The 27,887-nt window shown below is 49.4% G+C and overlaps 1 protein-coding gene across 2 annotated transcripts; it reads right to left on the bottom strand.

Moving 5' to 3' along the window:
* Positions 1–27,010, bottom strand: Cacna1f (calcium voltage-gated channel subunit alpha1 F). Of its 2 annotated transcripts, none has more exons than XM_046442582.1 (48): positions 26,986–27,010; positions 25,316–25,565; positions 24,656–24,761; positions 24,311–24,450; positions 23,917–24,053; positions 23,685–23,837; positions 22,897–23,093; positions 22,689–22,792; positions 21,984–22,141; positions 21,620–21,712; positions 21,413–21,506; positions 21,230–21,256; positions 20,906–21,066; positions 18,600–18,825; positions 17,473–17,680; positions 17,261–17,381; positions 17,060–17,141; positions 16,087–16,132; positions 15,855–15,906; positions 14,996–15,161; positions 14,718–14,847; positions 13,972–14,031; positions 13,663–13,769; positions 13,488–13,575; positions 12,944–13,051; positions 12,806–12,858; positions 11,168–11,314; positions 9,950–10,151; positions 9,689–9,847; positions 8,790–8,900; positions 8,474–8,557; positions 7,774–7,794; positions 7,443–7,571; positions 7,025–7,090; positions 6,627–6,718; positions 6,067–6,226; positions 5,708–5,835; positions 5,331–5,427; positions 5,045–5,147; positions 4,536–4,637; positions 4,204–4,334; positions 3,843–3,980; positions 3,202–3,371; positions 1,656–1,763; positions 1,409–1,536; positions 1,207–1,319; positions 528–725; positions 1–305 (listed from the first exon to the last, which is right to left on the bottom strand). In XM_046442582.1, exons 1-48 carry the CDS (start codon positions 27,008–27,010, stop codon positions 75–77), a joined length of 5,910 nt encoding a protein of 1,969 aa, XP_046298538.1. In that variant the 3' UTR covers positions 1–74. The 2 variants fall into 2 exon arrangements, with proteins under 2 accessions (XP_046298538.1, XP_046298537.1); XM_046442581.1 differs by having other exon boundaries at positions 21,951–22,141.
* Positions 27,011–27,887: the final 877 nt, after the last annotated feature.

The following is a 27,887-nucleotide window of genomic DNA, read 5'->3' on the forward strand; positions in this document are numbered from 1 at the left end:
TGTGGTCCATGCCTGTCTCCCTCTGGGGAGGTGAGGGCAAGAGGTTTATTGAGCAGTGGGGGAGGGGTAAGTATTCAGAGGGCATGGACACAGGCCATCTCATCTCCCAGGTCCTCCTCATCAAAGCGGGAGAGGATGGACTCCTCATCACTATACAGTGAGCTGGTCCCCTGTGCCAACAGGTCACTAGCAGCACTGTCCATTTCATCCAGCGTCAGGCGACATGCATCTGCAATCTCCTTTTTGGCCAGGGCCACAAAGCGTGGGTCTCGGGCAAAGAGGCCTAGGCCTTCAGAGATGAGTACCTGAGGGCACATAGGTGGGATCAGTGTGACAGTGTATACAGAGGGGTCAGTGTGGATTATATGATGTGCCCATGAGGACATATAGGGAAGTCAGTGGGGGACAGTGGCTGTACATTATGAAGAACATGCACAGTGAAACCTAGGGACCCCTTCCCCCCTCTCCTCCAGGTTCCACCACCTCCCTTTCCCCAGGCCTCTTGCCTATACCCCCTCTGTACTCACAGCCTCCACCAAACTGTCAGCACTGCCTCTCTTGCCATGGCTGGGGTCCGAGCGAGATCCAGGCACATGCAGACAGGTAAAGGTACGCAGTGGACCGCTGGATTTGCCGAGGTATCCCTCCCCTGCTGCACCCTCCTCTACCAACAGCAGTGGGGCGTATAGGAGCCGACCCCTCTGAGGAGGGGTTGCCCAGGAACCCTGGACCAGAATAAATATCAGAGGTGCAGAGATTGATGGGTGACCATGAGGGTCTAGGACTCACTCCTGTGAATGCTGTCCTCCTCCCCCAATACACAACTGGAGTCAAAATGAATGGGTGTAAATTATTTATGTGTTTATTTGCAGTGCCATGGCAGGGGGACAGGGCCTTGAGCATGCTAGGCAAGTGTTCTACCATCGAGCCACATCTCCAGCCCCAGAATTGAGTTTATGTCAGAGCATAAGATCATCTCTGTCACTTACTAGCTATATGATCTTGGATGAATACATTCCTCTGGGCCTGTTTCCTTATCTGTAAACTAGGGGTGGTATTACACACCTCACAAGTTCAGTGAGAATTATGTGTATTCCTCCATGTATACCCTGTTGTTCAGAAAGTCCTGACATGCAGGGTATTTGATAAGTTCAGTCCAGGCTGCTCCCACTCTTGCAGACCCAGGACCCCCCTCCCTTGCCTCACCTGAGCCCTGCTGGGCCCTGAGTTTCTCCCCCGATGATAGGTGCCTGGGATGGGTAAGTCTTCACAACTGCCCTGGCGCTGCAGACACTGGATGGTGAAGGAGGGCTTCCGGCCTGGGGGTAAAGAACAATGGCATTATTTCCCTGGCTTGCTCTTCTGCTGGACCTTGGGGGGTGGCCCTAGAGTCCATTCCCACCGTTACCTGCAGGAGTGGGGGGCAGCAGACGTCTGCGTGGTGCATTGTGTCCATTTACATATCTCTGGGGTTGGTGAGGTGGCAAAAGGGCTGGGTGCGGGGGAGCCTCTCTCTGCTCATCCAGATAAGACAGCCTGTGCAGAAGGGGGAGATGGAGGTGAATCCATGTCTGGAACTTGGAGATGGAGTAACAACAGTCCTGCCCTCTCCCCCACAATTCATGGGCTCATCCAATGTGACATGGCCAGTGTACCGGTCAGGGATTTCCTCTTCCTCAACTTGCTTGTTTTGCTCTTTAGTTTCCTTGGGCTGAGAACTTCCTTCTTCTGGGATGGTGAACATGAAAACCCCAGAGCTTCTCCTGGGAAAAATGAGGCATATTTGGTAGATCAGATACTCCCAAATATGTGGCCCTGAGTCCTTGGTTACTATTATACCATGCCCCATCTTCTATACAAATACTGGGCTTAACACTTAAATGAAAATTCATATAACATAAAATTAACTATTATTATTATTCTAAGGATAGAATCCAGCATTTTGTACATGCTAGACAAATGCTCTACAACTGAGAACTGAGTGCTTTACCCCCAGCCCTTTTTATTTTATGTTATGTTATGTTATGTTATTTATTTATTTATTTTTGATACCTAGGATTGAACCCAGGGTTGCTTAACCACTGAGCCACATCCACAGCTCTTTTTACTTTTTATTTTGAGACAGGGTCTCACTAAATTGCTTAGGGCCTAAGTTGCTGAGTCTGGCTTGGAACTTGTGATCTTCCTGCCTTACCTTTCTAGGCTGCTGGGATTACAGGCATGCACCACTGCATTGGTCTCTGTTATTCATTTTAACATGAAAACAGGTTTACTTTTTTAAAAAAAAATTATTTTTTAGTTTTAGGTGGACAAAATATCTTTATTGTATTTTTCTGTGGTGCTGAGGATGGAACTCAGTGCCTCATACATGCTAGCCAAGCGCTCTACCACTGAGCCACAATGCCAGCCCCCAGGCTTACGTTTTAATACATATTTGTCTCATTAGAAGGATTCCCAATTTTTTTTTTAAATCAAAGTTGGTCTCTTGAAGAGATAAGTTCAACACAGGAGCCAGGATTACGTTGGGGGAAGTAAAAACTGGGCACTTGACATGTATGACTTCATTTCATCCTTTCATTACCCCTATGGAGTAGATGCTGTTATCATCACCATTTTGGAATTGAGGATCCAAAATGAAATGATTAGGGGCTAGGGTTGTAGCCCAGTGGCAGAGCACTTGCCTAGCACATGTAAGGCACTGGGTTTGATCCTCAGAACCACATAAAAGAAATAAATACAACACAGTTTTTTTTTTAATGAAATGATTAGCCCAAGGTGTCACTTAACAAGTGACAGAGTTAGGATTTGAACTAAAACCTATTTAGTTCCGCATCAAGTGATTTTTGCATTAAACCTTTACACTGCCTTTCTCTTTTTTTGAGGGGGGTACCAGGGATTGAACTCAGGGGCACTCGACCACTGAGCCACATCCCCGGCCCTATTTTGTATTTTATTTAGACACAGGGTCTCACTTGCTTAGTACTTCACTTTTGCTAAGGCTGGATTTGAACTCATAATCCTCCTGCCTTAGCCCCCAGAGCTGCTGGGTGCCTTTCTCATATGACTCTCTTGTTATTCCCTCTTCCCACGTGAGCCCTTGAAACATCTCCACCCTCTCCAGATTTCTACTCAAAGGTCTCTGGGTCCTCATGCTGCGCCCCTGCCTTCCTTCACCATTTTCTCCCAGACACTTGACCTTACCTTTGGTTGTGGGATCCAGCTGGGTTCACACTGGGCTGTCTGGAATTGGAAGCCCTCCCATCATCATCACTGGGCCCAAGGGAAAGTGAATCTGGGTTTTTGCTTCCAACAGGCAGAGACACGGAAATTCTGGAATTCCTACGAGATGGGGGCTGGGACTCCATGGGGGCCTGTGGAGAGTCACAGGACTAAATGTTGCATCAACGTTATAGCTAAATCAGTTGGTCATATAGTGTGTATCCCTCACTGGTTCATAGGCTTCCCAGGGGCCAAATCTGGGTCCTGCCCTCCAACAGCCAATGGTTGGTACTGAATAAATATTTTTCCATCATGGAGGGGGCTCCTTTGGAGGGCTTTTTCCTAGAGAAGTGTCAAAGGCAATCAGGGGATTGGGGGAATATTATATGATCAAGAATTCCTGGGGGATGAAAATTAAAGGGAGATCAGTAGAGGAAAGGGACCAGGGGGAGGGAGACAGCTAGGGAGGGGGAAATGCTGGTGAGCGGTATTGGTCAAATTATAATGTTATATTGTATGCATGTTCGAACATGTAACAGCAAATCCCATCATTATGTACAAAGTATAATGCACCAATAAAAAATATGGGAAAAATTCCTGGGGGAATGAAAAGCAGTTCTTACTTTGTATGTTTCTGGGTCCTTTTCAGCTTCTTCCTCTCCTTCCTGCCCCTCTTCCTCCTCCTCCCCTTCCTCATCTGTGTCACATGTGAGGGCCTGCCGGATCTCAGGACCCAAGTCCTGTAGGCTCCTCAGACCAGCCTATGGGGGTAGAAAAATAGGGCAGTGGGAAGCTCAGGTTCTAAACTTCCCCTCCACAAGCCTGCTTCCCATGGAGGAGTGAGTGTGTGAGTAGGAGCTCTCAGTCATCCTTGACCCTCTGTGGGGACCAGTGCCTCAGTTTCCACATCTGTGACATGGGTTTCATGAGAACAAGAGGGAGGTGAGCCTCAGCCTCAGCCACAGCAGACCCTGCCCTGAAGACCTGAAGGACAGAGGAGGTGCTGGAGGGGGCCTCAGTTCCTAATAGCCCCTTTTCTTTCCTCCTCCGGAATTTGCGGAAATAATCTTGGATCAGGAATGTGGCATAGAATTTGCCCACGGTGACTTCCTCCTCTGGAGACAAGGAAGAAAGGATAAAGTTACACAGGGTTGTCTCTCCCACCACTGCCTCCCCAATTCTTATCCACCAGCAAGGACCCCCACTTATCACAGGCCAGTGCTGGTTTTAAGGTAGAAAGCAATCACTGGACACTTAAGCAATCCTCTGATGATTCAGTTGTCTGGGTTCAAGGAACTGGAGTGGGGACAGCTCACCATCTGGAGGGGGAATGATTTCATCCAGTAGCTTCTGCTTTATCCGCTTCCAGATCTTTTTGATGACCATCCGCAGCTCCTGGTTGGCTTGCTCCAAGTTCCCTGCATTGGAGGAAGATGTGGGGCAGAGTAAATGGGAAGAGCTGCTCAGCACTGTTGGTGGGGGGCATCAGAAACTACTTTTTTTGCAGTACTGGGACTCAAACCCAGGAGTGTTCTACCTCTGGAGCTATATCCCAAGAGCTTTTGTAAAATTTTATTTTGAGACAGGGTCTTGCTAAGTTGTACTGGCTGGCCTTGAATTTGCAGCCCTCCTGTCTCAGCCTCTCGAGTAGCTCCAGAAGCCTTGACTACAGCTGTGTGCTGGCCCCATTGTATGGGATGGACTAGGCCTGGAGATGCCAGAGCCACCCATTTTGAGGTTTGAAGTGGGGTTCATCACTCTATGAGTTTGGTCCCTGCACCCTCCCCAAGGACTCTCTCACTCCTGCCTCTGACCTCTCACACACCTTCTGTCTTGATCTTCAGGGATGTCCGCACCAGGGCAAAGAGTGTGGCATTGAAGGTCACTGTCCCATCTGAATTGAGGGGCACGTTCATTGCCACAAGTCTCTGCAAACATCAGAGATATAGAACCCACTCTGAGAAAATGCCAGGTATCCAGGCATGAATCTCTGGGGCTGAAACATTTGAGAATGTGACCAAACACATGTCCCCACCCAAGGCAGGTCCCTATCCCCACATGTGATGGACAGCCCTCCCAGAGGCCATGAGAGGGTGGGTAGGTGCACAGACCTTGCAGGCCACACGATGTGGGCACAGCTTCCCAAATCCTAGTGGGGGCTGGATGCGTCTCAGCAGGGCAACCACATCCAGGTGCTTGATGCGGCCCCTAGGACAGTTGTGGAGGTTCCCCTGGGTTGGTGATACCCTCTCTAGCTCTTTGTCAAGACCCCACTGGCTCATCACTACATCCCCCTACCAACACCTTGAGGTTTTCTAGGGAAGAACTGGGGGTCAGTTGGAGAGGGCAAAGGACAGGGGCAGTAGATCACTCAGGGCATCTATTGACTAGGTAATGGGATGCATTGGTCAAAGGTTCTGGGACTATGGGACCATTGAGGGGAGTGCACTGTCCCCTAGGATTTTGGGTAAAGGGTTAGAAGGCATACTTGGCCCCAGGGTCATATTCAGACCAGATCCTCTTGAATTCATCAAGATGATGAGGGCCCAGGATAGACCAATCTCTGGTTAGATAATCAAAGTTGTCCATAATCACAGCCACAAAGAGATTTATGATCTGTGGGCCATTGAGCAAAGAGGGTTAGGTGAAGGGCAGGTCAGGGCTGTGGGGGGATTGTGGGAGGCTAGGGTGATCTTATATTGTCACTGGGTCACAAGTCCCCAAGGCTGAACTTACTGTCAGGCCAGCCCTCTCAAGATCTGAGTTGCCCACCTAATTTGGACATCTCTGGGCCCTTAGGGCCAGCCCCCAAGGCAGTGCTGGTGATTTCAGGGAAATGGTTCTCACCAGGAAGGCACAGAGCATGAAGAAGCTGATAAAATAGGCTATGGCAAAATTGCTACCACAGGTAAACTCCTCGCCAGGGCCATAGTCAGACTCAGGGTCACACCGACTTCCAGGAAGGCTGGCAAGCATTATTTCCTGCCATGCCTCACCAGTGGCACACCTGAGGGGTCACACAGGGATGGAATCCTGAGAAGAGGCCATGAAATTGTGGCAAGTAGCATTGTGGGAAATTAGGGAGTAGGGAGATGACCCACTCCTTGCCAGGGGCTGCATCTGGCAGACAGCATTTCATTGTTTTAGTGGCCAGCAAGGCCATGTTGATGACAGTCATTTTTGCATCTTACAGTTGAGGGCACTGTAGACTAAGAAGGAGGTGTATCTTATTACTAGAAAAAGAATGGCTGCGACTAGAATATTCTAATAGACTCTTCAGATCATGTCCAGAAAACATCTCAGGCTACATGGAGTCTCATGCTGCCCTAGTATTTCCATAGCACAGGAAGTCTGAGGACCACAGAGGATGTGGGGACCAAGATGGCAGGGAAGTGGGAAGATGTCACCTGAACAGAAGGAGCACAGCCTGTGGAAATGTCTGGAAGTTGTTGTTTCGGTTGATTTGGGTGCCATCCTGAAGAGCCACCTTGCCAAACATCTGTGGGCACACAGGGGCCATGTTAGGGGGATAAGCCCATGTCCTCACACGTTCCCACCCAGTTCAGACCTTCCAATACCCAAATTATTCTCATAATCCTGACAAGCAAGCACTGTTGACCCCATTTCACAGATGTGTAGACTGACCTAGGGTCTGTTGATCTCATTTCACAGATGTGTAGACTGACCCAGGGTGATCTAGCTTTTCTATCTTTCCACCCCCACCCCACTATGGGGCTATTCCTACCCAGTTGTCCCCCTTCTGCAGAGAGGTGCCAAAGGGATGCTCCCTAGGGTCCCCACATACCTGCATGCCAATGACTGCATAGATGAAGAATATCATTGCTATGAGAAGAGCCACATAGGGCAAGGCCTATGGGGATGGGGGAATAGATGCTTAGGTCCAGACAGAGAGCTATAAACCCCAGAATGCACTCCCTGCCCCCAGCCATGTTTCCTGGGAGATGTAGTCCATCCTCAAAATGCTCAGGACTACCAGAGTTAGTATGGACATAGGATTAAATAGAGTAGGGTAAGGTCAGTGAGGCCAGGGGCATGTTGGGTATTGAGAGCACAGCTGGAGAACGCTAGAAAGCTGGGAACAGTTAAGTTGGAAGTGAGTATGGCAATTTTGGAGAGCTGGAGTTCTAAGGGTAATAAAGGGGCAGTCTGAGAGGAAAGGGGTTGGGTCGAGGCGTGGTTAAAAGGGTGGGACTGGGGATTACCTGGAAGGATTTGATGAATGTCCAGAGCAATGTGCGGATCCCTTCACCCTTACTGAGGAGCTTGACCAGCCGCATGACTCGGAAGAGGCGAAAGAAGGTGATCGAGATGCGAGAGCTGTCTTCAGAGCTCTGGGGATGGGGATGCCCAGTTTATACCAGCCCTAGCCACTTCCCTGTCTCATGTCTTCATCCTCCCAGCCCCCAAACCCTCAGAAACTAGGCCCCAGAGTGGTCAGAGTTAGGGTTAGGGCTAGGGTTTCTAAGGACTCTTGGGAAAATAGGGAGGGAGAGGGTAGAAAAGGAGAGTGTCCCTGTGGTGGTGGGGGGTTACCTCACCAAGATGGCCACCATTCTGGAGGAAGATATGGCCAAAACAGAGATAACAGAGATGATGAGATCATTGACCCCAAATGGACGAGGAGGAGAGGAGAGCCAATGGAGGACATGATGGAATCAGTATTTTATGGAGATGATGGAGATGAGGACCAATGGATGACCCATTGAAGAAGCCAGTGATGGAAATGTGGAACCAGCCGCATCATCAGTTGAGGTGATAGAGTCATATAATTCCCGGTGGAGGAGATTATGGAGCCCATGTTGCAGTCATTGGTGATGACAGAGTCATGAATGAGCCAGTGATGGAGATGACAAAGTAGGTTGAGGAAATGGAGCCCACGGAGCCATCAGAATGGATGATGAAGCCAAAGCCAAAGTCAATGGGCATGATGGAGCCAATGGAGAGGAAGGTAGAGGCAAATAAAGAGGTGACGGAAATAACAGGAAAGGCATTTTAGGAGATAATAGAGCCAGTGGAGAGTTTGCAAAAAGGGTTAAGGGAGCATGTGGAGGGAGACTTTGGCTGAGTCCAACATGAACTCATTAAGAGAGAGAGCTAAATTCAGGAGTGCTGAATCCCCAGAGGTGGTGACAATGTAAGTGGGAGACACCTACCCATGTGAAGGAGGGCCCTGAGGTGGAGGTGGGGGAAGGTTTTGGGGGGAGAGTGGGTTCGTGCAAAGGCCAATCCTCACATTGACTTCAGTGACAGCGATGTCCACGACACTGCCCACCACAATAAGAGCATCAAATGTGTTCCAGGCGTCAGTAAAGTAATGCTGTAGACAGGAGGAAACAATGTTCTGTCTCCTCTGAGCTAGCAGGGAAGGGTAGGGGGACACTGGGGAGGCAGGGCCTGGCTTGGGCCACAAGATGAGTCAACACCTGGATCCCTCTCACTACCTAGTCTATGACTCCCTACTTGCTTCCCCCCCCCCTCCCGAGCTCTGGAATGTGGTCCCTTCCCAAGAAATTCACCCACTTGGGGGTGGTTCTGGGGCTGAGGGGCACCTTTGGTTTGAAGGCGATGATTTTGAGCACCATCTCGATAGTGAAGAGTCCAGTGAACACCATGTTGAGGATATCCATCGCATAGTTGAAGGGAGCAGTCTGCTCATAGTGCTGGGGGAGAAAATCAGTGGGTGAAAGAGTCTAAGGCAAAGAATCCCCATTCCCAACCAAATTGTTCCTGATCTGGGCTAAAGAGAGTCTGGGGACATGGTAGCAATATGGGTTGGCCAAACCCCTTACACTGTCTGCTTCCTATTATGGATACTAGAAAGCCCAATCTTTGATTCCTAGCTTTTCTCACAGATGGGCAAGGCCAGTTCTGCTGACACATAAACATAAATCTGCTGCTGGTTGAAAGCTTCTGTGAAAAATATCTTGCTCTCCATCAAAATGCTCAAATAAGGAGAGTCCTTTATCCTGCCTTGAATGTGGTTTTGATGTCTGGAGCTATGGCAGCTGTGTTGTGACCATGAAGCAACAACCACGAGAATGAAAGTCATTTGCCAGGAATGGTGAAGCAGAAAGACAGATGGGGTCTAGGACTGTGATCAACAATAAGCAAACAACTACCTCAATACTTCTCATAATGTGAGGTAATTACCATATTTCAGTGACTCTCTTTAGAATCTCTGAAACTGGTGTCATTTTATAACCAATGGCAACTTAAAATGGCCACGAATCATTGTTTTCCACATTCATACAACTCTGAAATCAGAATACAATTTACAATTTTTGGCCTTAGATTAAAGAAATATGTCAAGTGTCTTGATAACTTGGGTCTCTGCCAGTTGGAGGATCTTTGTTATTTGTGGCCTAAAGTATTCCTAATGCTTCCCAGGGGATTGTGTGGAGAGGGTAGAAGCAGGTGCCTAGCATAGATCAGAATAGGGCATTCAGACCTGCATGGCTAGGGCAACTGTGTTGAGCAGGATGAGCAGGAACATGAGGTATTCAAAGGCAGCAGAGTTCACGGCAGCCCACACGCGATACTGATGTGGGTTCTTGGGGATGTATCTGCGGAGTGGCTGGGCCTTGAGGGCGTACTCCACACACTGGCGCTGCAAACCAATTTAGAGCACAAGTGAGCATGGGGGAGGAGTCCCAAGGCAAAGAGGGAGGGGTTCCTGGTCACCAGTAGGGGGTCCGGGATCAGAAGTCACCTGATTCTTGTCCAGCTCACAGTTTTGATACTCCTGCTCGCCCTGGGCACGGAAGGTGATAATGACAAAGCCCACAAAGATGTTCATCATGAAGAATGCAATGATGATGATGTAGACAATGAAGAACACAGAGATCTCCACTCGGTAATTATAGATGGGGCCTCGGTTTTCTGCATGTGCATCGATGGCCTTATATAGCAGCCTGTGGGAACCAGAGGAGAGTAGAGGCAGGGGAAGGTGAGGAGGTATCCTAGACCCCTCAGACCTGATCCAAGATCACCTATCCCAGATACAAGTGAATCTCCTGTCTGGTAACCCCAAAGTCCCTGAATCCCCAACCTAATCCCTTGGGACCACTATACATTCTCAGAGATCCCCACCAGGACCTCAAAAGTTCTCAAATTCCTTATTCCACAGACCCCCATACAGCCCTTGGAAAAATTCCCATTCATCCTTTCAAAGACCTTCACCCCCCAAATTCCCATAGACCTCCAAATCCCCTTATCCAGCCACCTGAACACATCCATGCAGCTCACAGAACTTCCCCCCAAAGCCCCTAAAGATCTTTAAATCCCCAATCCCATTATCAGGAATCCCCTTCCCCATTCCCCCTAGAAATCTCCAGTTAGTACACCCAAAGACCCGTGCAACTTCCCAGAAATCCCTGAATTCCCTGCTCCACCTCCTTGGTGACCTTCTTTCCAATCTCCCCAGACCTCTAGTAAGTTCCTACCAAGTCCCTTCTAGACTCCTACTTAGTCCATCAGAGATCTCTACACAGTTCCTGGAGACTCCTCACCCAAGTACCCAAAGAACTGGCAGCCAGCTTCTGGGAGACCCCCCCACCCCGAGTCCTTGGACACAACCACCAACCACCAGTCTTTAGAAAACCTTACCCAGATCTAGAAAAAAAAAGACAACATAAAAATAGCAGAGAGAGCATTAGAGAAGAGGAAGATGATCAGGGAGCTAGGGGAGGAGAGGGTCAGGGAGGTTACAGGGGTGGAAAATGATAAAGGAATGTTATATGCATGTGCAAACATCCCCAAATAAAGCCCATTATTTGTTCTGTATAAATAATATGAATTTAAAAACCCTATCCAGTCTTGAGAGACTTTCATCACATCCCCAAGTTATTGCAACTTCTAGGAGATCCCCATCGAATCCCCCAGAAAACCCTGCCCAGTCCCAAGCCATCCCTAGGGCCCCGCCTCTCACGCAGGCCAGCCTTCAAAGGTGGAGACAGTGAACAGGGCCATCATGGCTGAGAGGACATTGTCAAAGTTGAAATCACTGTTGACCCAGAGCCGCTCCCGGACCAGGGGTCGTGACACATCTCCATCAGGATAGACCAGGAAGGTGCCCCTGTGGATGGATGTTGCAGACAGGCTAGGTGGGTGAGGAGGGTTGGAGATCTGTGGCAAAGGGTGTGGGGTCTCTAGAATGAAGGCAGCAGGCCATACTGGCAGAGTTTGACAGGCTGGGTTCAAATCCTATTCTTCCATTTCCTGGATAGGTGACTGGACATTGAACCTCTCTGTGCTTCTGTTTTCCCCATTTAAGGAATGAGGATAGTAACAGAACCCATTTCCTGGCTTGTCACAGGATTAAGCAAGTCAATAAATAAAATTCAGGGGGCTGGGGTTGTAGCCCAGTGGTAGAGCGCCTGCCTAGCATGTGTGAGACACTGGGTTTGATTCTCAGCACCACATATACATAGACTAAAAAAAGGTTCATCAACTACTAATAAAAATATTTTAAAAATAAAATTCAGGTCTGGCTATAGTTGGTGCTCTATCAATCCCACCATCACCAGCCAGGGAAAAGTAACACTAACGTGGTTGTCAATGCTGAGTTTTTAGTGTAGTAACTTTATACCATGGCACACTTTCTTTTTTTCCTTCCCCTCCCCTCCCCTTTCTTTTCTTTTCGGTATCAGGGATTGAACTACTCAGGGGCACTCAACCCCTGAGCCACATCCCAGCCCTTTTAATATTTTATTTAGAGACAAGGTCTCACAGAGTTGCTTAGGGCCTCGCTAAGTTGCTGAGGCTGGGTTTGAACTCGTGATCCTCGTGCCTTAGCCTTCCAAGCTGCTGGGATTACAGGCATGTGCCACCACACCCAGCTACAATCACATTTTTTTTAAAACTCCATTTTTCAATTAAGCTAAAAGGGACTCATCAAGGTTAAGAAATATACCCAGATCTCATGACATGGATTTGAACCAGGAATGTCTGGCTTTGCAGCCTACACTTTTACCCTCTATTCTCTCTCTCTCTCTCTCTCTCTCAGTATCAGGGATTGAACCCAACAGTGCTTAACCACTGAGCAACACCCCCAGCCCTCCTCCTTTATTTAAAAATTTGAGAAAGGGTCTTGCTGAGTTGCTTAGGACCTTACTAAGATATTGAGGCTTGTTTTGAACTCGCGATCCTCCTGCCTCAGCCTCCAGAGCCGCTGGGATGACAGGTGTGCAGCACCATGCCCAGCCTATAATCTATCTTCTAAAGGAGTCTCCAGATGGAAGCTGGAGGCTTGCAGCAGGGATAGGGATTGCTAGGAGATCTGGGATGTAATGGAATGTAGCTGACACTGGAGAACATGGAGGTTTGAGGGGGGAAATGGGGCAGCCTCTGAGGACTAGGTGATCTCTAAGGGCCTCTCAAGTTCTTGGAATGTATCTTGGGGCCTTAAGGAGTTTTGGGGGGGGGTTGGAGGTCTTAAGGAATTCTGGGAGTCTTTACAGTTCTCCGGAGGAGGCTCTAGGGGTTTCAGAGACCTTGGTGAAGTCTAGGGACCTCTATGGCTTTCAGGAGGGGGTTCTGGGGTCCCTGGAGGGCTGAAGACACTCACTTGCATTCTTTGGGGGTGTGTTTGGCCTCATCGGTACAACTGTAGAATTTTCCCTGTAGAGAGAACATCTGTCAAGCAGGTTTGTGTTTCACCCACTGCCCTGACTTCTGCCCATCCTCCCTCCAGCATTTCTCCCACCTTGAAGAGCTGCACACCAATGCAGGCGAACATGAATTGCAGGAGCGTGGTGACAATCATGATGTTCCCGATGGTCCGGATGGCCACAAACACACACTGTACCACGTGCTGCAGGCACCCATGCATATGGCTGATGGATACTGCAGGCCACGGTAACCATGGGGTGGGGACTCTGGTGATAGATGCAGCTCGGGGACTTTGAACAGGCACATGTGATTGCAAATCAGGGATATGTGGCCAGAAACACGCGGTGAAAAGACAGTGATGTGGGCTAGGGCTGTGTGGGCACCAATCAAGAATATCTGCCAGGCAGGTATATTTGGCTACATGTCAGGGACCTGAACTAGAGAAATGCGGTCATTGCTAAGGAACACATGGTCATTTGTAAGGAACATGGGTCAGGTCATATGATTAGTAGTCAAGGTCATAGTACTTATGACCGCACAGTTATGCATCAGTGCAAATGGTCAGCTTGATCAGTGTCCCTGGCTCCAGAGACAGGCAAAGGGCCTGGGCCCTGTGGGTTTGGGTAAGGTGGGTTTACCTTGAGTCCCTTGGCCCTATTGATGGCTCGGAGGGGCCTCAGTACCCGGAGTACTCGCAGAATCTTCACCACGGAGATGGCACTGGAGCTGGGAAGGGGGCAGTCCTCAGGCCCTGAACTGGGCCTGGCTCTGGCTCTGAAAGGAATGGGGTAGGCAGGGGGAGGTGTCACTTACTGGATGCCAAAAGAGATGAGGGACACACTGACCACCAGTAGATCCAACAGATTGAACCAGCTACGGCAGAAGGAGCCACGGTGCAAGAAGGCCCCAAACACTGTCATCTGGGAACCAGAGGACAGTGGGCTAGATGTCAGACCTGGAGATAGTTGGGGGAATGAGGGGACGGGGACCAGAGAGGTACACTTGTGGGGATGGGTAGGAAAAAAGACTAGAGGCTGGCTAGAACCATAGGGGCTGGGCTGAGAGAGCGGGTAAGAAGGATGCTGGGGTAACTTAGGGTATGGCTGGGGGTCCATTAGTCACCTTTAGTAAAATCTCCACAGTAAAAATGGAGGTGAAGGCATAATCGAAGTACCCTAGAATCTGGGAAGTGAGAAAGAGGGGGAGCCACTGAATCATGTGTAAGTTTTGTCCTCCTGCTGAGCACAGTGGTGCACCCCTGTCATCCCAGCAGCTCGAGAGGCTGAGGCAGGAGGATCACGAGTTCAAAGCCAGCCTCAGCAACTTAGTGAGGCCCTAAGCAACTTAGCAAGACCCTGTCTCTAAATAAAATACAAAATAGGGCTGAGGATGTAGCCCAGTGGTTAAGCACCCCTGGGTTCAATCCCTGGGTAGTGAGACCCTGTCTCTAAATAAAATACAAAATAGGGCTGAGGATGTGGCTCAGTGGTTAAATGGGTATCGTTCTCCCTCTCCTGTTTCTCTCCATCATTATTATCATCACCAAGACTTCTTTACAAGTCAAAAGGGTTGGCCATCAGACAGACTAGGGTTCAAATCCGGACTCCTCTGCCTCAACCCAGCTTACATGAGTGCCCTTGGCTTGCTTCCTTTCCCTGATCACAGCTCCCCTCCACCCCAGTCAAAAACTGATTCCCCCCCTGGCCTTCCTCAGATGTGTTGCACACATAGTAACTTCTGGCACTGCTGTAGCTGCCACCATGAATCCTCATTCTCAGCCAATTAGAGGTTTTCTCCCTGACATCCCTTGGGAGAGTCCCCTCCCTCCGCCTGCCACCTCGAGATATGGAGGCCCCTCCGAGCCTCACATGGTTGCGGAAGGAGTGGGCACGGATGGGGTCTTCGGCGGCCAGGGACACACTACTGAGGATGATGAACACCAGGATCAGATTGGTGAAGATATGATGGTGGATGAGGGTGTGACAGGCCTTCCTCAGCCTGGGGAGCAGGAAAAGGGCTGTGGTCAGAACCCAGGATCATAGAAACAGGCAGCAAAGCCTGAGAGGTACGTCTTTGTCCCACCTCTGCTTTGACAGCTCCATGGCTCACCACCTGCCCCAGCCCCAGGGCCACTCCCAGTGCTCACGGGTTGGTTTGGCTGAGGCAGAAGAATGCACTGCCTTCTGGGATGGGCATCACCTTCTCCTTGGGTACAACTTCCTGCAGGAGTTCCTCATGCCCTGCACCTGCTTCCTCTTCCTCTTCTTCTTCTTCTTCCTCATCCTCTTCCTCTTCCTCTTCCTCCTCCACACCTGGCATTGGGAAAAACAGCAAAAGAGAAAATTCATTGAGAAAATTGATGTAAAGTGCCTGGAACAGTGTTTGTCCCATGGCAAGATTTTTCCATTTTCTCTGCCAGAATGTCAACTCCTCAGGAAATTATTTATTTACTTTTTTTAGTACCAGGGATTGAACTCCAGGGCATTGAACCACTGAGCCACATCTCTTTTGTATTTTATTTAGAGACAGGGTCTCATTAAGTTGCTTAGAGCCTTGCTAAATTGCTGAGGCTGGCTTTGAACTCATGATCTTCCTGCCTTGGCCTCCTGAGCCACTGGGATTACAGGTGTATGCCACTGCACACAGCAGGGAAGGGATCTTAGTCCATTTTGTTCACTGCTGTATGTCTAGTGGGACAAGGCAGGGGCTCAGTGAGTGTGTATTGAGTGAACATTGTGTGTGTGTGTGTGTGTGTGTGTGAGAGAGAGAGAGAGAGAGAGAGAGAGAGAGAGAGAGAGAGAGAGAAGTTCTGCAGTAAAACAAAAGGTCTTTTTCTCTTCTTTAACCTCAATATTCCCAAATATTGTTGGCCACACTCCAAGTCCATTCCTTTCAAGATGATCTTGGAAAAGGCCACTATCTGGAGAGGAGAGCATCAGGAGTTGGGAGCTCTGTGCCTGGGCTCTTTCCCCAAGATCCCACACCAGGTCCCACTGCCTACTTGCCTGCTTCTTCAGTCTTTGTACCTTCCTCTTCCTCATTTTCTCCACCAGGCACCTGGGGACAGGAAGCTGAGAGTCAGTGATAGTGGGGAGGACAGCAGAGGATGGATACAGGAGGCATGGATAAGATGTGATAAAGGGGGAATGAACAGGCCGAGGGTGGCAGTTAGTCACTCACACAGGCACGTATGGGTGGTAGTGGGAGGTGTGGCCAGCACCCAGGCTTCTAACTCACCAATATTCCATTCTCTTTTGGGACACTCTCCTCACTGCTCTTCTCCCTGTGTGAGGAAATAGGGGGTGACTCTCATGGATGGCAGCAAATAGACAAGTCTGGGGAGGGTCACTGCAAATAGAGCAGACCTTTCTTGGATCCCCCAGAACCTCCCTGATTAGGCTCAACCCCCACATTCTGTACTCACAGCAGCCAGAAGGAGCCTGTCTGCTTGCAGCCTTCCCATGTTTCCATTACCAAGAGCTAAGGCCAAAGTCTTACCTTGACCCAGAATGCCCTCACTCTGGCCCCTCTCTCCTCTTTACATTCGACCTCACCTCCTACCTCTCTCCTCCCTGCACACCAGTGGGTGATTATTTGTTGGTTCGTTTGTTCGTTTGCAGTGCTGGGGATGGAACCCAGGGCCCCACATAAGCTAAGCAAGCTTTAAACCACTGAGCTATGGCCCCAGCCCTGGTATTTTGTTTTAAAATGCTAACAACATTTGCACTTGCTGTTCCCTTGCCTTAATACTCCTTCCCCAGATATTTGCACAGCTTACTCCCTCACTTCATTCAGGTCCTTGTATAAATGTCACCACCTCTTAGAGCCCTCCCTTGACTATCCCAACCAAAATAGCAATCTTGGTTTCTCTTTATCCCTTCATCTGCTCTTTTTCTTTATTACTTATTAATATATACTCAAGTTATAGTACATATTCATGTGTTTTGCTTGCAACTAGGAGGCCAGCTCCATAAAAGGCAAGAACTCTGTCTACCTTGACCCCTGCTGTCTCCGTGGCATCTGCATCAGAGCTGTGCACAAAGTAGGTGCTTAATAAATGCATGTAGAATGCATGACCCCTGACAGTTTGCATCTGGAGGTGAGGATTACCAGGGACACAGGAGGCATCTCTAGTGTTACTGGTTGTATGCGGGGTTCCTAGTCAGGCATCTCAGGGAGTGGCTGTCTTGGGGGTGGAGCCAGACCTCACCTGCTCTTGTCCGTGGCAGTGCCTGCATCCCCACTGGCCAGGTTATCCACAGCAATGGCAAGAAACACATTCAACAGGATGTCTAGTGTGAGCTCAGGCTGCAAAGGCAGAGAAGCAGCCTACCTACAGACCACCCAGGTCCCCCTATCTATCCCTAGGCCCCAGGCCCCAATGCCCAGGCCCCCAAAGCTTCCAGGATACAGTTGCCGCAGATGAAGAGGATGATGAAATAGACACACACCAGCATCCCTGGGAAGAAGGGGCCACCATACGCCATGATACCATCATACATGACCACGTTCCAGTCCTCACCTGTCAGGATCTGGGGGTGGGATGTCACCATGAAGCTCTTGGGACCCCCTCCAACTCCAGGATTTCCCCAACCCACCTATCCTAAGGTGTCCTGGCCCCACCTGAAAAACAGTGAGCAGTGCCTGGGGGAAGGTGTCAAAGGTGCTCCGCTTGGTTTGGGTCTGGTCAAAGTTGAACTTGCCCCCAAACAGCTGCATGCCAAGCAGGGAGAAGATGATGATAAAGAGGAAGAGGAGCAGCAGTAAGGATGCAATAGATTTCATGGAATTGAGCAGGGATGCCACCAGGTTGCTCAGAGATGCCCAGTGCCTGTGGCAGAGATAGAAAGGGGCAGGGTGGATACCACGTTTTCTGAAGAGTCAGGAGCCAGGGTGGGGCTCCAGCTTGGAATGCATTGGGGCCATTTGGTAGAAATGATTTTGGAATTGGGGTGTGGTGAGAGTAAGAAATGAGGGGAAAGCTGAGCTTGGGGTTAGGGTTGGCATTAGGGCTGCTATGGGAGATGAGGTAGGGATGGAGGTGTAGGTGGGGATTGGTGAAGCTAAAGTTGGGTTTCAGGTTGGAACTGGGATGGGGGAGGGGACTAGGGACATTTGGGGCTGGATATGGAGCTGGGGATAAGCTTGTGGTTGAGGGTTGGGACAGGAGAAGGGATGGGGAGGGGATTGTGGCTAGGGCAGGGAACGGGTCTGTACTTGGGAAAAGGGTGATGATTAGGGGTTAGGGATGTGGGGGTTTTGTTTGAAGACTGAGGATGGCACTATACTTGGTGGTTAATGATGGGGCTGGGGCTGGGACATGGGGCTGGCTTTGTTAGTGGATGTTAGTGTTGTAAACACACCATGAACAATGAATGGTGGGGGCTGGAGTTAGAGATGGACTTATGGTCCAGGGATGGGGTGGGGATGGAATTTAGTTTGAGGACGAATATGGAGTTGACTTTGGAAATGAACTTGGGGATGATGTTAGAGCAGGAATTGAGGTTGAGGAAGGGGATAGGAATGAAAGGGATACTCTTCCCAGTGGAGTCAAATCTCCATAAAGGCAGGGACTTGGGTCTACTTTGATTCCTGGTGTGTACATAGGGCCCAGAAGTGTGCCCAGCATGCAATAGGTGCTTAATGGGTGTTTGTTGAATAAATGATGATGCAGATGAGATTATCATTGGAGTTGGGATGTGAGTTGTCTGGGCTGTGTATGGGACTCCAGTCTTCCCCCATATACACACCTGGTGACCTTAAAGATCCTGAGGAGACGCACACATCGAAGCACTGAGATGCCAAGAGGCTGCATAGCACCCACTTCCACCAAGGTGGTCTCCAGGATGCCCCCACAGACCACAAAGCAGTCAAAGCGGTTGAAGAAGGAGGCGACATAGACAGAGGGGCCCAGACCATACAGCTTGAGAAGCATCTCCACAGTGAACAGGCAGAGCAGAACTTTGTTGGCATACTCTGTGGGGACAGAGACATGGTGACTGGGCTGGCTAGATTCTGTAGAGACATATGGAGAGTCATCCTGGGTTAGCTACTATCAGGCCAGGTGCAGGCTGGGGGTGAGATTTTTGAGGGGTCTAAGGTTGGGGTGAAGAGCAGGAAAATGCCAATTCAAGGTAGTGCTAGCACCTAAGGTTTACTATTTTTTTTAAAAATTGTCTAATTTTAAATTTTTTTAGTTATAGATGGACACAATATCTTTATTTTGTTTATTTATATTTTTGTATGGTGCTGAGGATCGAACCCAGTGCCTCACACGTGCGAGGCAACTGCTCTGCCACTGAGCCACAACCCCAGCCCTGTCTAATTTTTTAAAATAGATTTTAGTTTTAGATAGACACAATACCATTACTTTATCTATTTTTATGTGGTGCTGAGGATTGAGTTCAGTGCTTCATACATGCTGGGTAAATGCTCTACCATTGAGCTACCCCTCCAACCCCAGGCTTTATTATTTTTGTTTTGTTTTTATTTTGTATTGTTTTGGCACTGTGGATGAACCCCAGGGGTTCATGCATGCTAAGCACATGTGTAGCTCTACCACTAAGTGACACCCTCAGCCCAAACTCTAGCATTTAGTTGGGGTTGGATGGGATCTGTAAACTGGGTATGATGGCACATGCCTGTAATGCCAGCTGTTTGGGAGGCTGAGGCAGGAGGATTGCAGGTTCAAAGCCAGCCTCAGCAGCTTAGTGAGACTGTAAGCAACCTAATGAGAACTGATCTCAAAATAAATAAATAAAGTTGGGCACAGTGGTGCATGCCTATAAACCCAGAGGCTTGGGAGGTGGAAGCAGGAAGACTATGAGTTCAAAGCCAACCTCAGCAAAAAGTGAGTCGTTAAGCAACTTGGTGAGACCCTGTCCCTAAATAAAATACAACATAGGGCTGGGGATATGGCTCAGTGGTCAAGTGCCCCTGAGTTCAATCTTCTGGTACCCCTCCAAAAATGAAAATAAATAAATAAATAAATAAAAAGGGCTGGGGATGTGGCTCAGTGGTTAAGCACCCTTAGGTTTAATTCCTGGTAGAGGGAAAAGAAAAACAGAAGTGGGATCTATAGTCAGCCATTCAGTTTATGTGGGCCACACAATGTTCTAAGAACATTCTATTTTAACTCATTTAATCATCCCTATAATTCTACGCTGAGTATACTATCATTATCTCTATTTTCTGGGTAGGGAAATAGAGGCACAGTGGGATTTACTTGTCCACACAATGTGGTATTAAGATTCTGGATTCTGCCAGTGTGGAAATGCATGCCTGTAATCTCAGCTACATAGGAGGCTGAGGCAGGAAGATTGCAAGTTTAAGGGCAGCCAAGGCAACATAGTGAGAGACTGTCTCAAAATAAAATAAAAAGGGCTGGGGGTGTAGTTCAGTGGGAGGGCATGCCTGGATTCAATCCCCCTTATTGGAAAAATAAAACAAACAACCCAAGATTCTGGGGCCAGGCTGCCTGTGTTCTAATCCCGGCTCTGCTACTCACTAGCTGAGTTTATGGATTAGATGCTTGACTTTCAGTACCCTGGTGATTAGTACCCTGTGCCTCAGAACTTAACTTGTACAAGGTTGTGGTGAAGAGAGATAGAGTTGCTATATGTCAAGAGAACAGAGCTTGATGCACACAGCAAGCATCACATAAGTGTAAGCTACAGGCAGAATGGTACAGGATAAGGTTTCTGTGTTTATCTGGCCAGGAAGGCACTGTCTGAGGCTCCCTAGAGATCCTTAATTTGAGCTGGATATGGCGGCACAAGCCTGGAACCCCAGCAGCTCAGGAGGCTGAGGTACAGGAGGATTGTGAGTTCAAGGCCAGCCTCAGCAAATTAACAAGGTCCTAAGCAACTTAGTGTGACCTTGTCTCAAGGAAAAAAAAAGATAAAGATAAAGAAAAAAGGTGGGGGGCTGGGGATGTGGCTGAGTGGTAAATGACCCATGGGTTCAATTCCTGGTACCAAAAAAAAAAAAAATTCTGGATTTGAACTTCTGGGATGGAGGGACCTGGGGGGAGAGAGTTGGCAGGCTGGGTGCGCACCCTGGATCTGGGTGAGCCAAACAGGCTGGCCATGGTGCTCTGAGGCGATCGTCAGCGTGTTGAGGAAGACGAGCAGCAGCACAGCCCAGTAGCAGGCATTGGACTTCACAGCCTTCCGGCAGTGTGCCCGGAGCCCCCGGTTGGCTCTTCGAAAGCGGCGGCTGGTGGGGGAAGGTCAAGATCCCACTGCTGTGATAGCCTCCCTCACCCAGGGGTGGGGGCTGATGCGGGAGCCCAGAGGTCATGGAGGGCTTGGAGGTAGGGGAGGTCTTGGGAGGTCTCCAAGTCATGGGGTCAGATAGTTACACATTTTTCCCAACTCACCAGACGCTGGTTTTCATGATCTTGTTTCTGGAAAAGAGGGGGATAGGAGGTAGTTGTCATAAAGGACTGGCAGGGAGTCAGCAGCTGGGGCTGGAGGTCAAGGTTTGAGGCTAGCATAAGGACTGAGGTCAGGGTCTAGTCTGGGGACCAGGCTGGTCAGGGTCAAGTGCTGGGGGCTCTCACAGGCAGCGTGCACAGCTGGCCAGAGCTCCTTCTTCCTCCTCCTCATCAGCTGGGGTTTCTGCCATTGAGCCAGTGTCACTGGCTGGGAGGCTGGCTGTAGGCAAAGTAAAGAAAAAAGTCAGGACCCAGAGACCCTATGTTTCACCTCTCCTCTGCCAGCCCACGTGTCCTGGCCCTGCCCCCAGCCCGGCATGGCTGGATCCTTACCGTGGCTGCTGGTGGAGTGTGTGGAGTGAGTGGAATGGCTGAACCAGCGCAGACGTCCACGCCTCCTATTGGTAAGCTCTGCCAGATGTGGCCCTGTGGGAATAGAGAGGACAGTTGGGGTGGACAGTCTAGGGGCAGAGTGAGGCCCATGTCTGGGGGAGGGGGCATTATGTGGAGTCTCTGTATCCGAGGCTGGGTCTAGATTCTGTATCCTCAACCAGCACTGAGGACTGGTCCTAGAAAAGTTGCAGGTTGGGACTGTATCTCAGGAGGGTGGACCACATCTGAGGCATGAATGGAGCAGGGAATGAACTAGATTGAAGTTGCCTACGATTGCCAGCCCGGCCCTCTTCAGCCATAGAACCAAAGTTGCCATCTGCTGAGGGGTCCTCGAGATCCAGCTCCTCAGCCTGTGTAATCCAATCCAGGTAACCCCGCAAGTCCTCTTCCATCTGCTGCTTCTCCCGAAGCTTCTGGAAATCACCTCGTGCTTTTGCCTTCTCTCTCTCCTTGGAGAACTCCCTGAGGGAAGAGGGTGAGGAAGCCCCCCAGACCCCTTGCGTTCACCATTCTAGCCACATTTCCTTCCTAGCTGTTCTTTCAATATGCCAAGCATATTCTAGCTTTTGCACTAGCTGTTCCTGTTGTTTGGAATGCTCTTCCCTCAGACAGCCATATGGCCCACTCCCTTATCTGTCACACATTTTTACTCAGATAACAACTTCTCAACCAGGCCTGTCCTGATGTCTCTATTTCTAATTGCAAGATCTTCCTATTCCTATATTTTTCTTTCCATAGCATATGTTGTGTGTGTGCACATATAATGTATACACACTTCTTTATCATGTGTTTTGCTGTTGTCTGCCCCTGCCCTTCAGAATGTAATATGCAGAAAGGCAGGGGTTTTCAAGTCTTGTTCCATTCCTATAACGTGCCTCCCACACAGTAGATGTTTAAGATTGAGTGAATGAAGGAGCATTTCAGATGGGTTTTGCAGGACACTTAAGAGTTTGCCAGCATGATAAATGAGTCAAGGGCTGGAGAAGGGCAATATGTTTAGGCCTCTCACCCACTCAGGACACCAAGCACAAGGTTGAGGACGAAGAAGGACCCAAAGATGACCAGGCTCACGAAGTACAGCCAGGGTAGCTCATACCCCATAGCATCCTGCATCTGTGAAGAGAGCATACTTTCCTCAGGGTATGCAGACATACCCATCTGAGCATGGTGGAAGGGCAGGTGCAGCCTTGGAGCTGTGTGCCTCCTGTCCACCTCACCCAGTAGAGGACATCGGTCCAGCCTTCCATGGTGATGCATTGGAAGACTGTCAGCATGGCGAAGAAGAAGTTGTCAAAGTTGGTGATGCCACCATTGGGCCCTGGCCAGCGTCCTCGACACTCAGTCTGGTTCAGAGTGCATGCACGCCCAGAGCCTGAAGATGCACAGGGTGACGGGTCCTCTTCTGCTTCCACATCTACAGGAAGACTGGAATTTGTCACTATGAAGCATGCCCACCTGCTCACCAGGAAACTCTGGAGCCCCCGAGACTCAGGGGCTCTAGATTCTTCTTAGGCAAGGTCAACCCCTTGCTCCCCTTGCTTTGTGGGCTCCTGCATTCTGAACCACTGGGGAGTTGTGTGTCCCACTAACAGGGATCTGGGGAAGTTGGACTGTAAATTCGGGATATGGACTCATAAATAACGGGGAGGCATGAGCCTGGATGTGGCATCTGGTACATCTGGGAGACTCTCTTGAGAAGAGAGTCGAATAAAGGCTTGGGCTTGGATCCCTATGAAAGGGCTTAAGCTCGTAGAGCCAGTGGTGGAAGATGACATCTTAACTGTGGGACAGGGCTTTGGTGTGTGTGTGGAGTCTTGTGATGGGACACAGCTATTACTAAGGGAGAGACTTAGGGCACAGTCTTAAATATATAGGGGTGTGGCTTGGTTATCGGGGAAGGAGCCTGAGTCTGGTGAATCAGACTGGATTTCCGTGAGAACAAGACACAAGGCCTAAGAGCCAAGGAGGGAGCTTGTCCTGTCCGAGGAGGGGTGGGCGGGCTAACCAGATCCAAGGAAGTAGCAGGTTTTGTGCATGCGTCCAAGAAACAGCTCCAGTCCGATGATGGCATAAATGATAATGACGAAGAGCACGAGCAGTGCGATGTGCAGCAGCGGCACCAGCGCCTTCATGATTGAATTGAGCACTATGTGCAGGCCTGCGGGGAGGGAGAGGAGGGTTTAGCCCAGCCCCACCCCCACCTCCCCACCTTCAACCCGGAGGGGTGTGCCACTTACTGGGGACGCCAGACACCAGTCTCAGTGGCCGCAGCACCCGAAACGCCCTCAATGCCTTCACATCAAAGCCTCCTGGCTTTGTATGCGGGGCTTCGCCTGGCCGCCCGGATCCCTGCTCCAATAGCACACTGAACAGCCTGATGGGAAGAACGGGACAGGGAGGTGGGGGTCAGATCTTGGAAGCCCCCTCCACCCCTCCCTTCTCGCCAGTAAAGCACAAGTCCTAAAAAATGGTAATGCACATGAGTTTTAAATATGTTAATAAATCCGACTGTGGCTGCCAAATAGGGGCGGTCTGAATCAGTCGCTTTCTCGAGTCTGGAATTCAAAGGGCTTAGGGTCAGCAATGCGAACTAGGGTGGGGTGCCTCCCCCACCGCAGCGCAGATGCGCACCCGACCACGACGATGATGAAGTCCAGGAGGTTCCAGCCATTGCGGATGTAGGCGCTGGGGTGGAGCACCAGCCCATAGGCCACAATCTTGAGCACTGTCTCCACGGTGAAAATCACCAGAAATACGTATTCCACCTGCTCCTGGGGGCGGAGCCGGGGCGGGGTGGGAAGTCGGGGAGTTATTTGGGGGCGGGGCCTGTCCAGATGGGTTTGGGGGAAGGGATGCTTAACCCGCACGGAGGGTGGGGCTGGGTGAGTCAGAGAGGGGAGAGACCTGACCCAAAGGCTTGAGGTGTGGCTCTCCAGGGGCTGTATTTGGCTGGGGACAGGGCAAGGCAGGCCTCACCAGGTTATGGTTGGCAGTGTTGGAGTCGTCCTCAGGGAAGGGGATGTAGACTCCCAGGGCCACGCAGTTGGCAAAGATCGTCAGCAGGATGAGGATGTCAAAGGGCCTCAGGTGGACACAGTCAAGGACCCAGACAGAGCAGCACTGGAATCCCCACACTCCTTTAGGGCTCTCCCACCCAGTGCTGACTCTTGACTTCAAGGTGTCTGGTTCTGACATTCTCAACCTCCTCCGCTCTGACCAAGATCTTACCCCCTGCCCCACAGAAACTTGTATTATACCAACTCTTACTTTGATTCAGTCCTTGACTCTGTTTGAAAGGTAGAGGGTACCTGGGATTGAACTCAGGGGCACACGACCACTGAGCCACATGCCCAATTCTATTTTGTATTTTATTTAGAGACAGGGTCTCACTGAGTTGCTTAGGGCCTCATCCTCCTGAGCTGCTGGGATTACAGGCATGCACCACCACACTCAGCAGTCCTTGACTCTTGACCTGTGGTCACTATACCTTTATGGAGGAGTCCCCCTCTAATCTAGTTCTTGACCTTGATCCTTGATGACCTTGACCCTCCTCAGTTCTCCATCTGATTCAATGCTTGACTCTTGGTACCCTGGTGACCCTTACCTCTGAGCCTTATGCCTGCCCTTCCAGGATACTTCCACTCCACAATGCTGATGCAGGACCGCCGAAGGGGATTGGCCAGGGTGAGGCAGAATAGCGCACGGGGTGACCGCTGGGCACTGGCCACTGCCACTGTCTTGTGCTTGTTGTGCTGGGCCTTTCGCCTAGGGGTACCCAGGCCCGAAGCCCCACCGGTATCACCTTCCACAACTGGAGGTCCAGGGCAAATCCCCCAATCCGGACCAGGGCCTGTCCCATTGGCTGGACTGGGGTCTGGGGTGGTATCTGTTTAGAGAGAGTCAGGGAAGTGTAGAGGGGTAGAGTCTATAATTCGGACAATTATAGACACCTCCTACATAATCCCATCCCATTGTTTGAAGAAAGGAGAGGACATGTAAAATTAGAGAGTTGGGGGTACTCAAGTATTGTGGGTAAGAATTAGTGTTGGGATTAAGATTGGAGGTAGAGTGAGAATTTACAGGGGAAGGCTTCCAAGTGAAGTAGGGTTTAACTGAGGAGAGACTTTAAATTGTCATGAGGTGGGCTTCAGTTTAAAGCTGGAGGCAAATTTAAAGTTAAATTTGAGTTGTAGATCTTGGATCAGGTTGGGGTTAGGTTTAAATAAAGGAGTGGAGTTTGGCGGACATTTAGGGTTAGGACTGGATATTTGAATGAGTTTGAATTAGAATTGGGATCAGGGTTAGGGTCGAAGATGAGCTTTGAGCAGGGTTTGAGTTTTGCATCGGGGTTTTCAGCTAAGGTCATTTTCAATTGCCATGGCCCTATTTCAGCCTCTGAGGGGTAGTAAGTAGGCCTGGTTAAGATCCCCAGCTTTGGAGGAAATAAGCAGTCTGAGTTTAAATCCCGACTCTACCATTTGGTAGCTATGTGTTGCCTTGGGCAAATAAGATAATCCCTCTGACCTCAATTTTCTTATCTGTATAATGGGATGATAATAAGGGTACCTGCATTGTACAGGTGGCCTGAGGGTTAAATGAGTTCAGCATTCAGAAGAATGCCTGAGGTGTAGTATCATTCCATTTTGCAGAAGAGGGAATCAAGGGAAAGAGGTTAAGTGACTTAATGAAGCTGCAGAATCAGGAGTCAAACCCAGGCAGTCTGACTCTAGAGCTCTTGAAGTTTAGCACCCACCGTCAGATGTGTATTCTTGCTCTATATTTGTTTAGTCTTTTTTTTTTAAAGACCTATACACTTTCTGTAAAGTCATAGATTATACTCACTAACAGTACTGACATCTAGGGGTTGCAGTTGAGGTTAGGTGGCTTCAGAGTTCATAGGGGGTCTGCAACCAGAGTGGGGTTTGCATTCTAATGGGTTTGCATTTTGGTTAATAAGGTTTGTGTTAGGATTCAGTTTGGGGCTGGATTTGCAGGTAGAGTTGAGTGGGCTCTAGAACAGGGGTCAGGGTGAGGATTGAGGCTGGATTTAATTTGGGAACTAAAGCTATGGAATGGGGCTGGGAGGCCAAGGGGCAGCATCTGGGTCAGGCTGAGGGTCTGGGCTCAGGTGATGAAGAGGTTGTATTTAGGGCCTGCTGGGATGGGAATAGGGAAACATGGTTTTGGTCCCCCCAGAGGTTTCCAGGGATAGGGTTCAGGTTGGCAGTTGGTGGGTCAGAGGGGTGAGGGTAGAGCATAGCTCAGGCTTGCTCCAAGGGTCTGCAAGGGTAGTCAGCTCCTCTCACCTTTTCCAACTTCAGATTCCGACATCCTCCTCTGGAGATTGAAGGTCCATCTGCACACAGCCCCCCTCTCCTCCCCCAGCTTTGGAGAGATTAAGGTCACTGGGCGGGGCAATAGCAATGTTGGATGGGAGGGTGAAAAAGGGGTGCAAATGGGACATTTGTGGGTCGGAACCTGGCGGCAGAAAAGACAACAGATTAAATATTTACCAAATAGATACCTATACCATATAGTCAGAAACTAAAATAAGAAAAATGGTATCATTCTCCAATAGTATTTGAAATTTGAAGTACATAGAAAAAACATAGTATATGTGCAATATCTCTATGGGAAAAAGGATCAAATATCAAATGCTAAAGGGGACCTAAAAATGAAGAAACAATGTTTAATGATTGAAATATTCAATATTGGGGCTGGAGATGTGGCTCAAGCAGTAGCGCGCTGGCCTGGCATGCATGCGGCCCGGGTTCGATCCTCAGCACCACATACAAACAAAGATGTTGTGTCCGCCAAGAACTAAAAAATAAATATTAAAAATTCTCTCTCTCTCTTAAAAAAATATTCAATATTAATAAAAAATAAAAAGGGCAGGGATGCAACTAGTGCTAGAGTGCCCCTGGTTTCAATCCTCAGTACTGAAACAAAAATTGACATCAACACAATATCGAATTTTTTTTCCAGTACAGGGGACTAAACTCAGGGTTCTCTACCACTGAGCTGCATCCCAGCCATTTTTTTTTTCTAAATTGAGACGGAGTCTTCATAAGTTTGGCCTAAAACTTGCTATTTTCCTGCCTCAGTCTCCTGACAATGTTAATTTTTCCCATAGTGTCCTGGAGATTCAGTGGAATCCCAACTAAAATCTCAAAAAAAAAAAAGAGTTTCCCATGGAATTTGACAAACT

This window comes from Marmota monax, unplaced genomic scaffold (assembly GCF_021218885.2).
Source record: "Marmota monax isolate L192 unplaced genomic scaffold, Marmota_monax_Labrador192_F-V1.1 WCK01_AAM20220418_F8-fsc00170, whole genome shotgun sequence".
Classification (NCBI taxonomy): Eukaryota; Metazoa; Chordata; class Mammalia; order Rodentia; family Sciuridae; genus Marmota; species Marmota monax.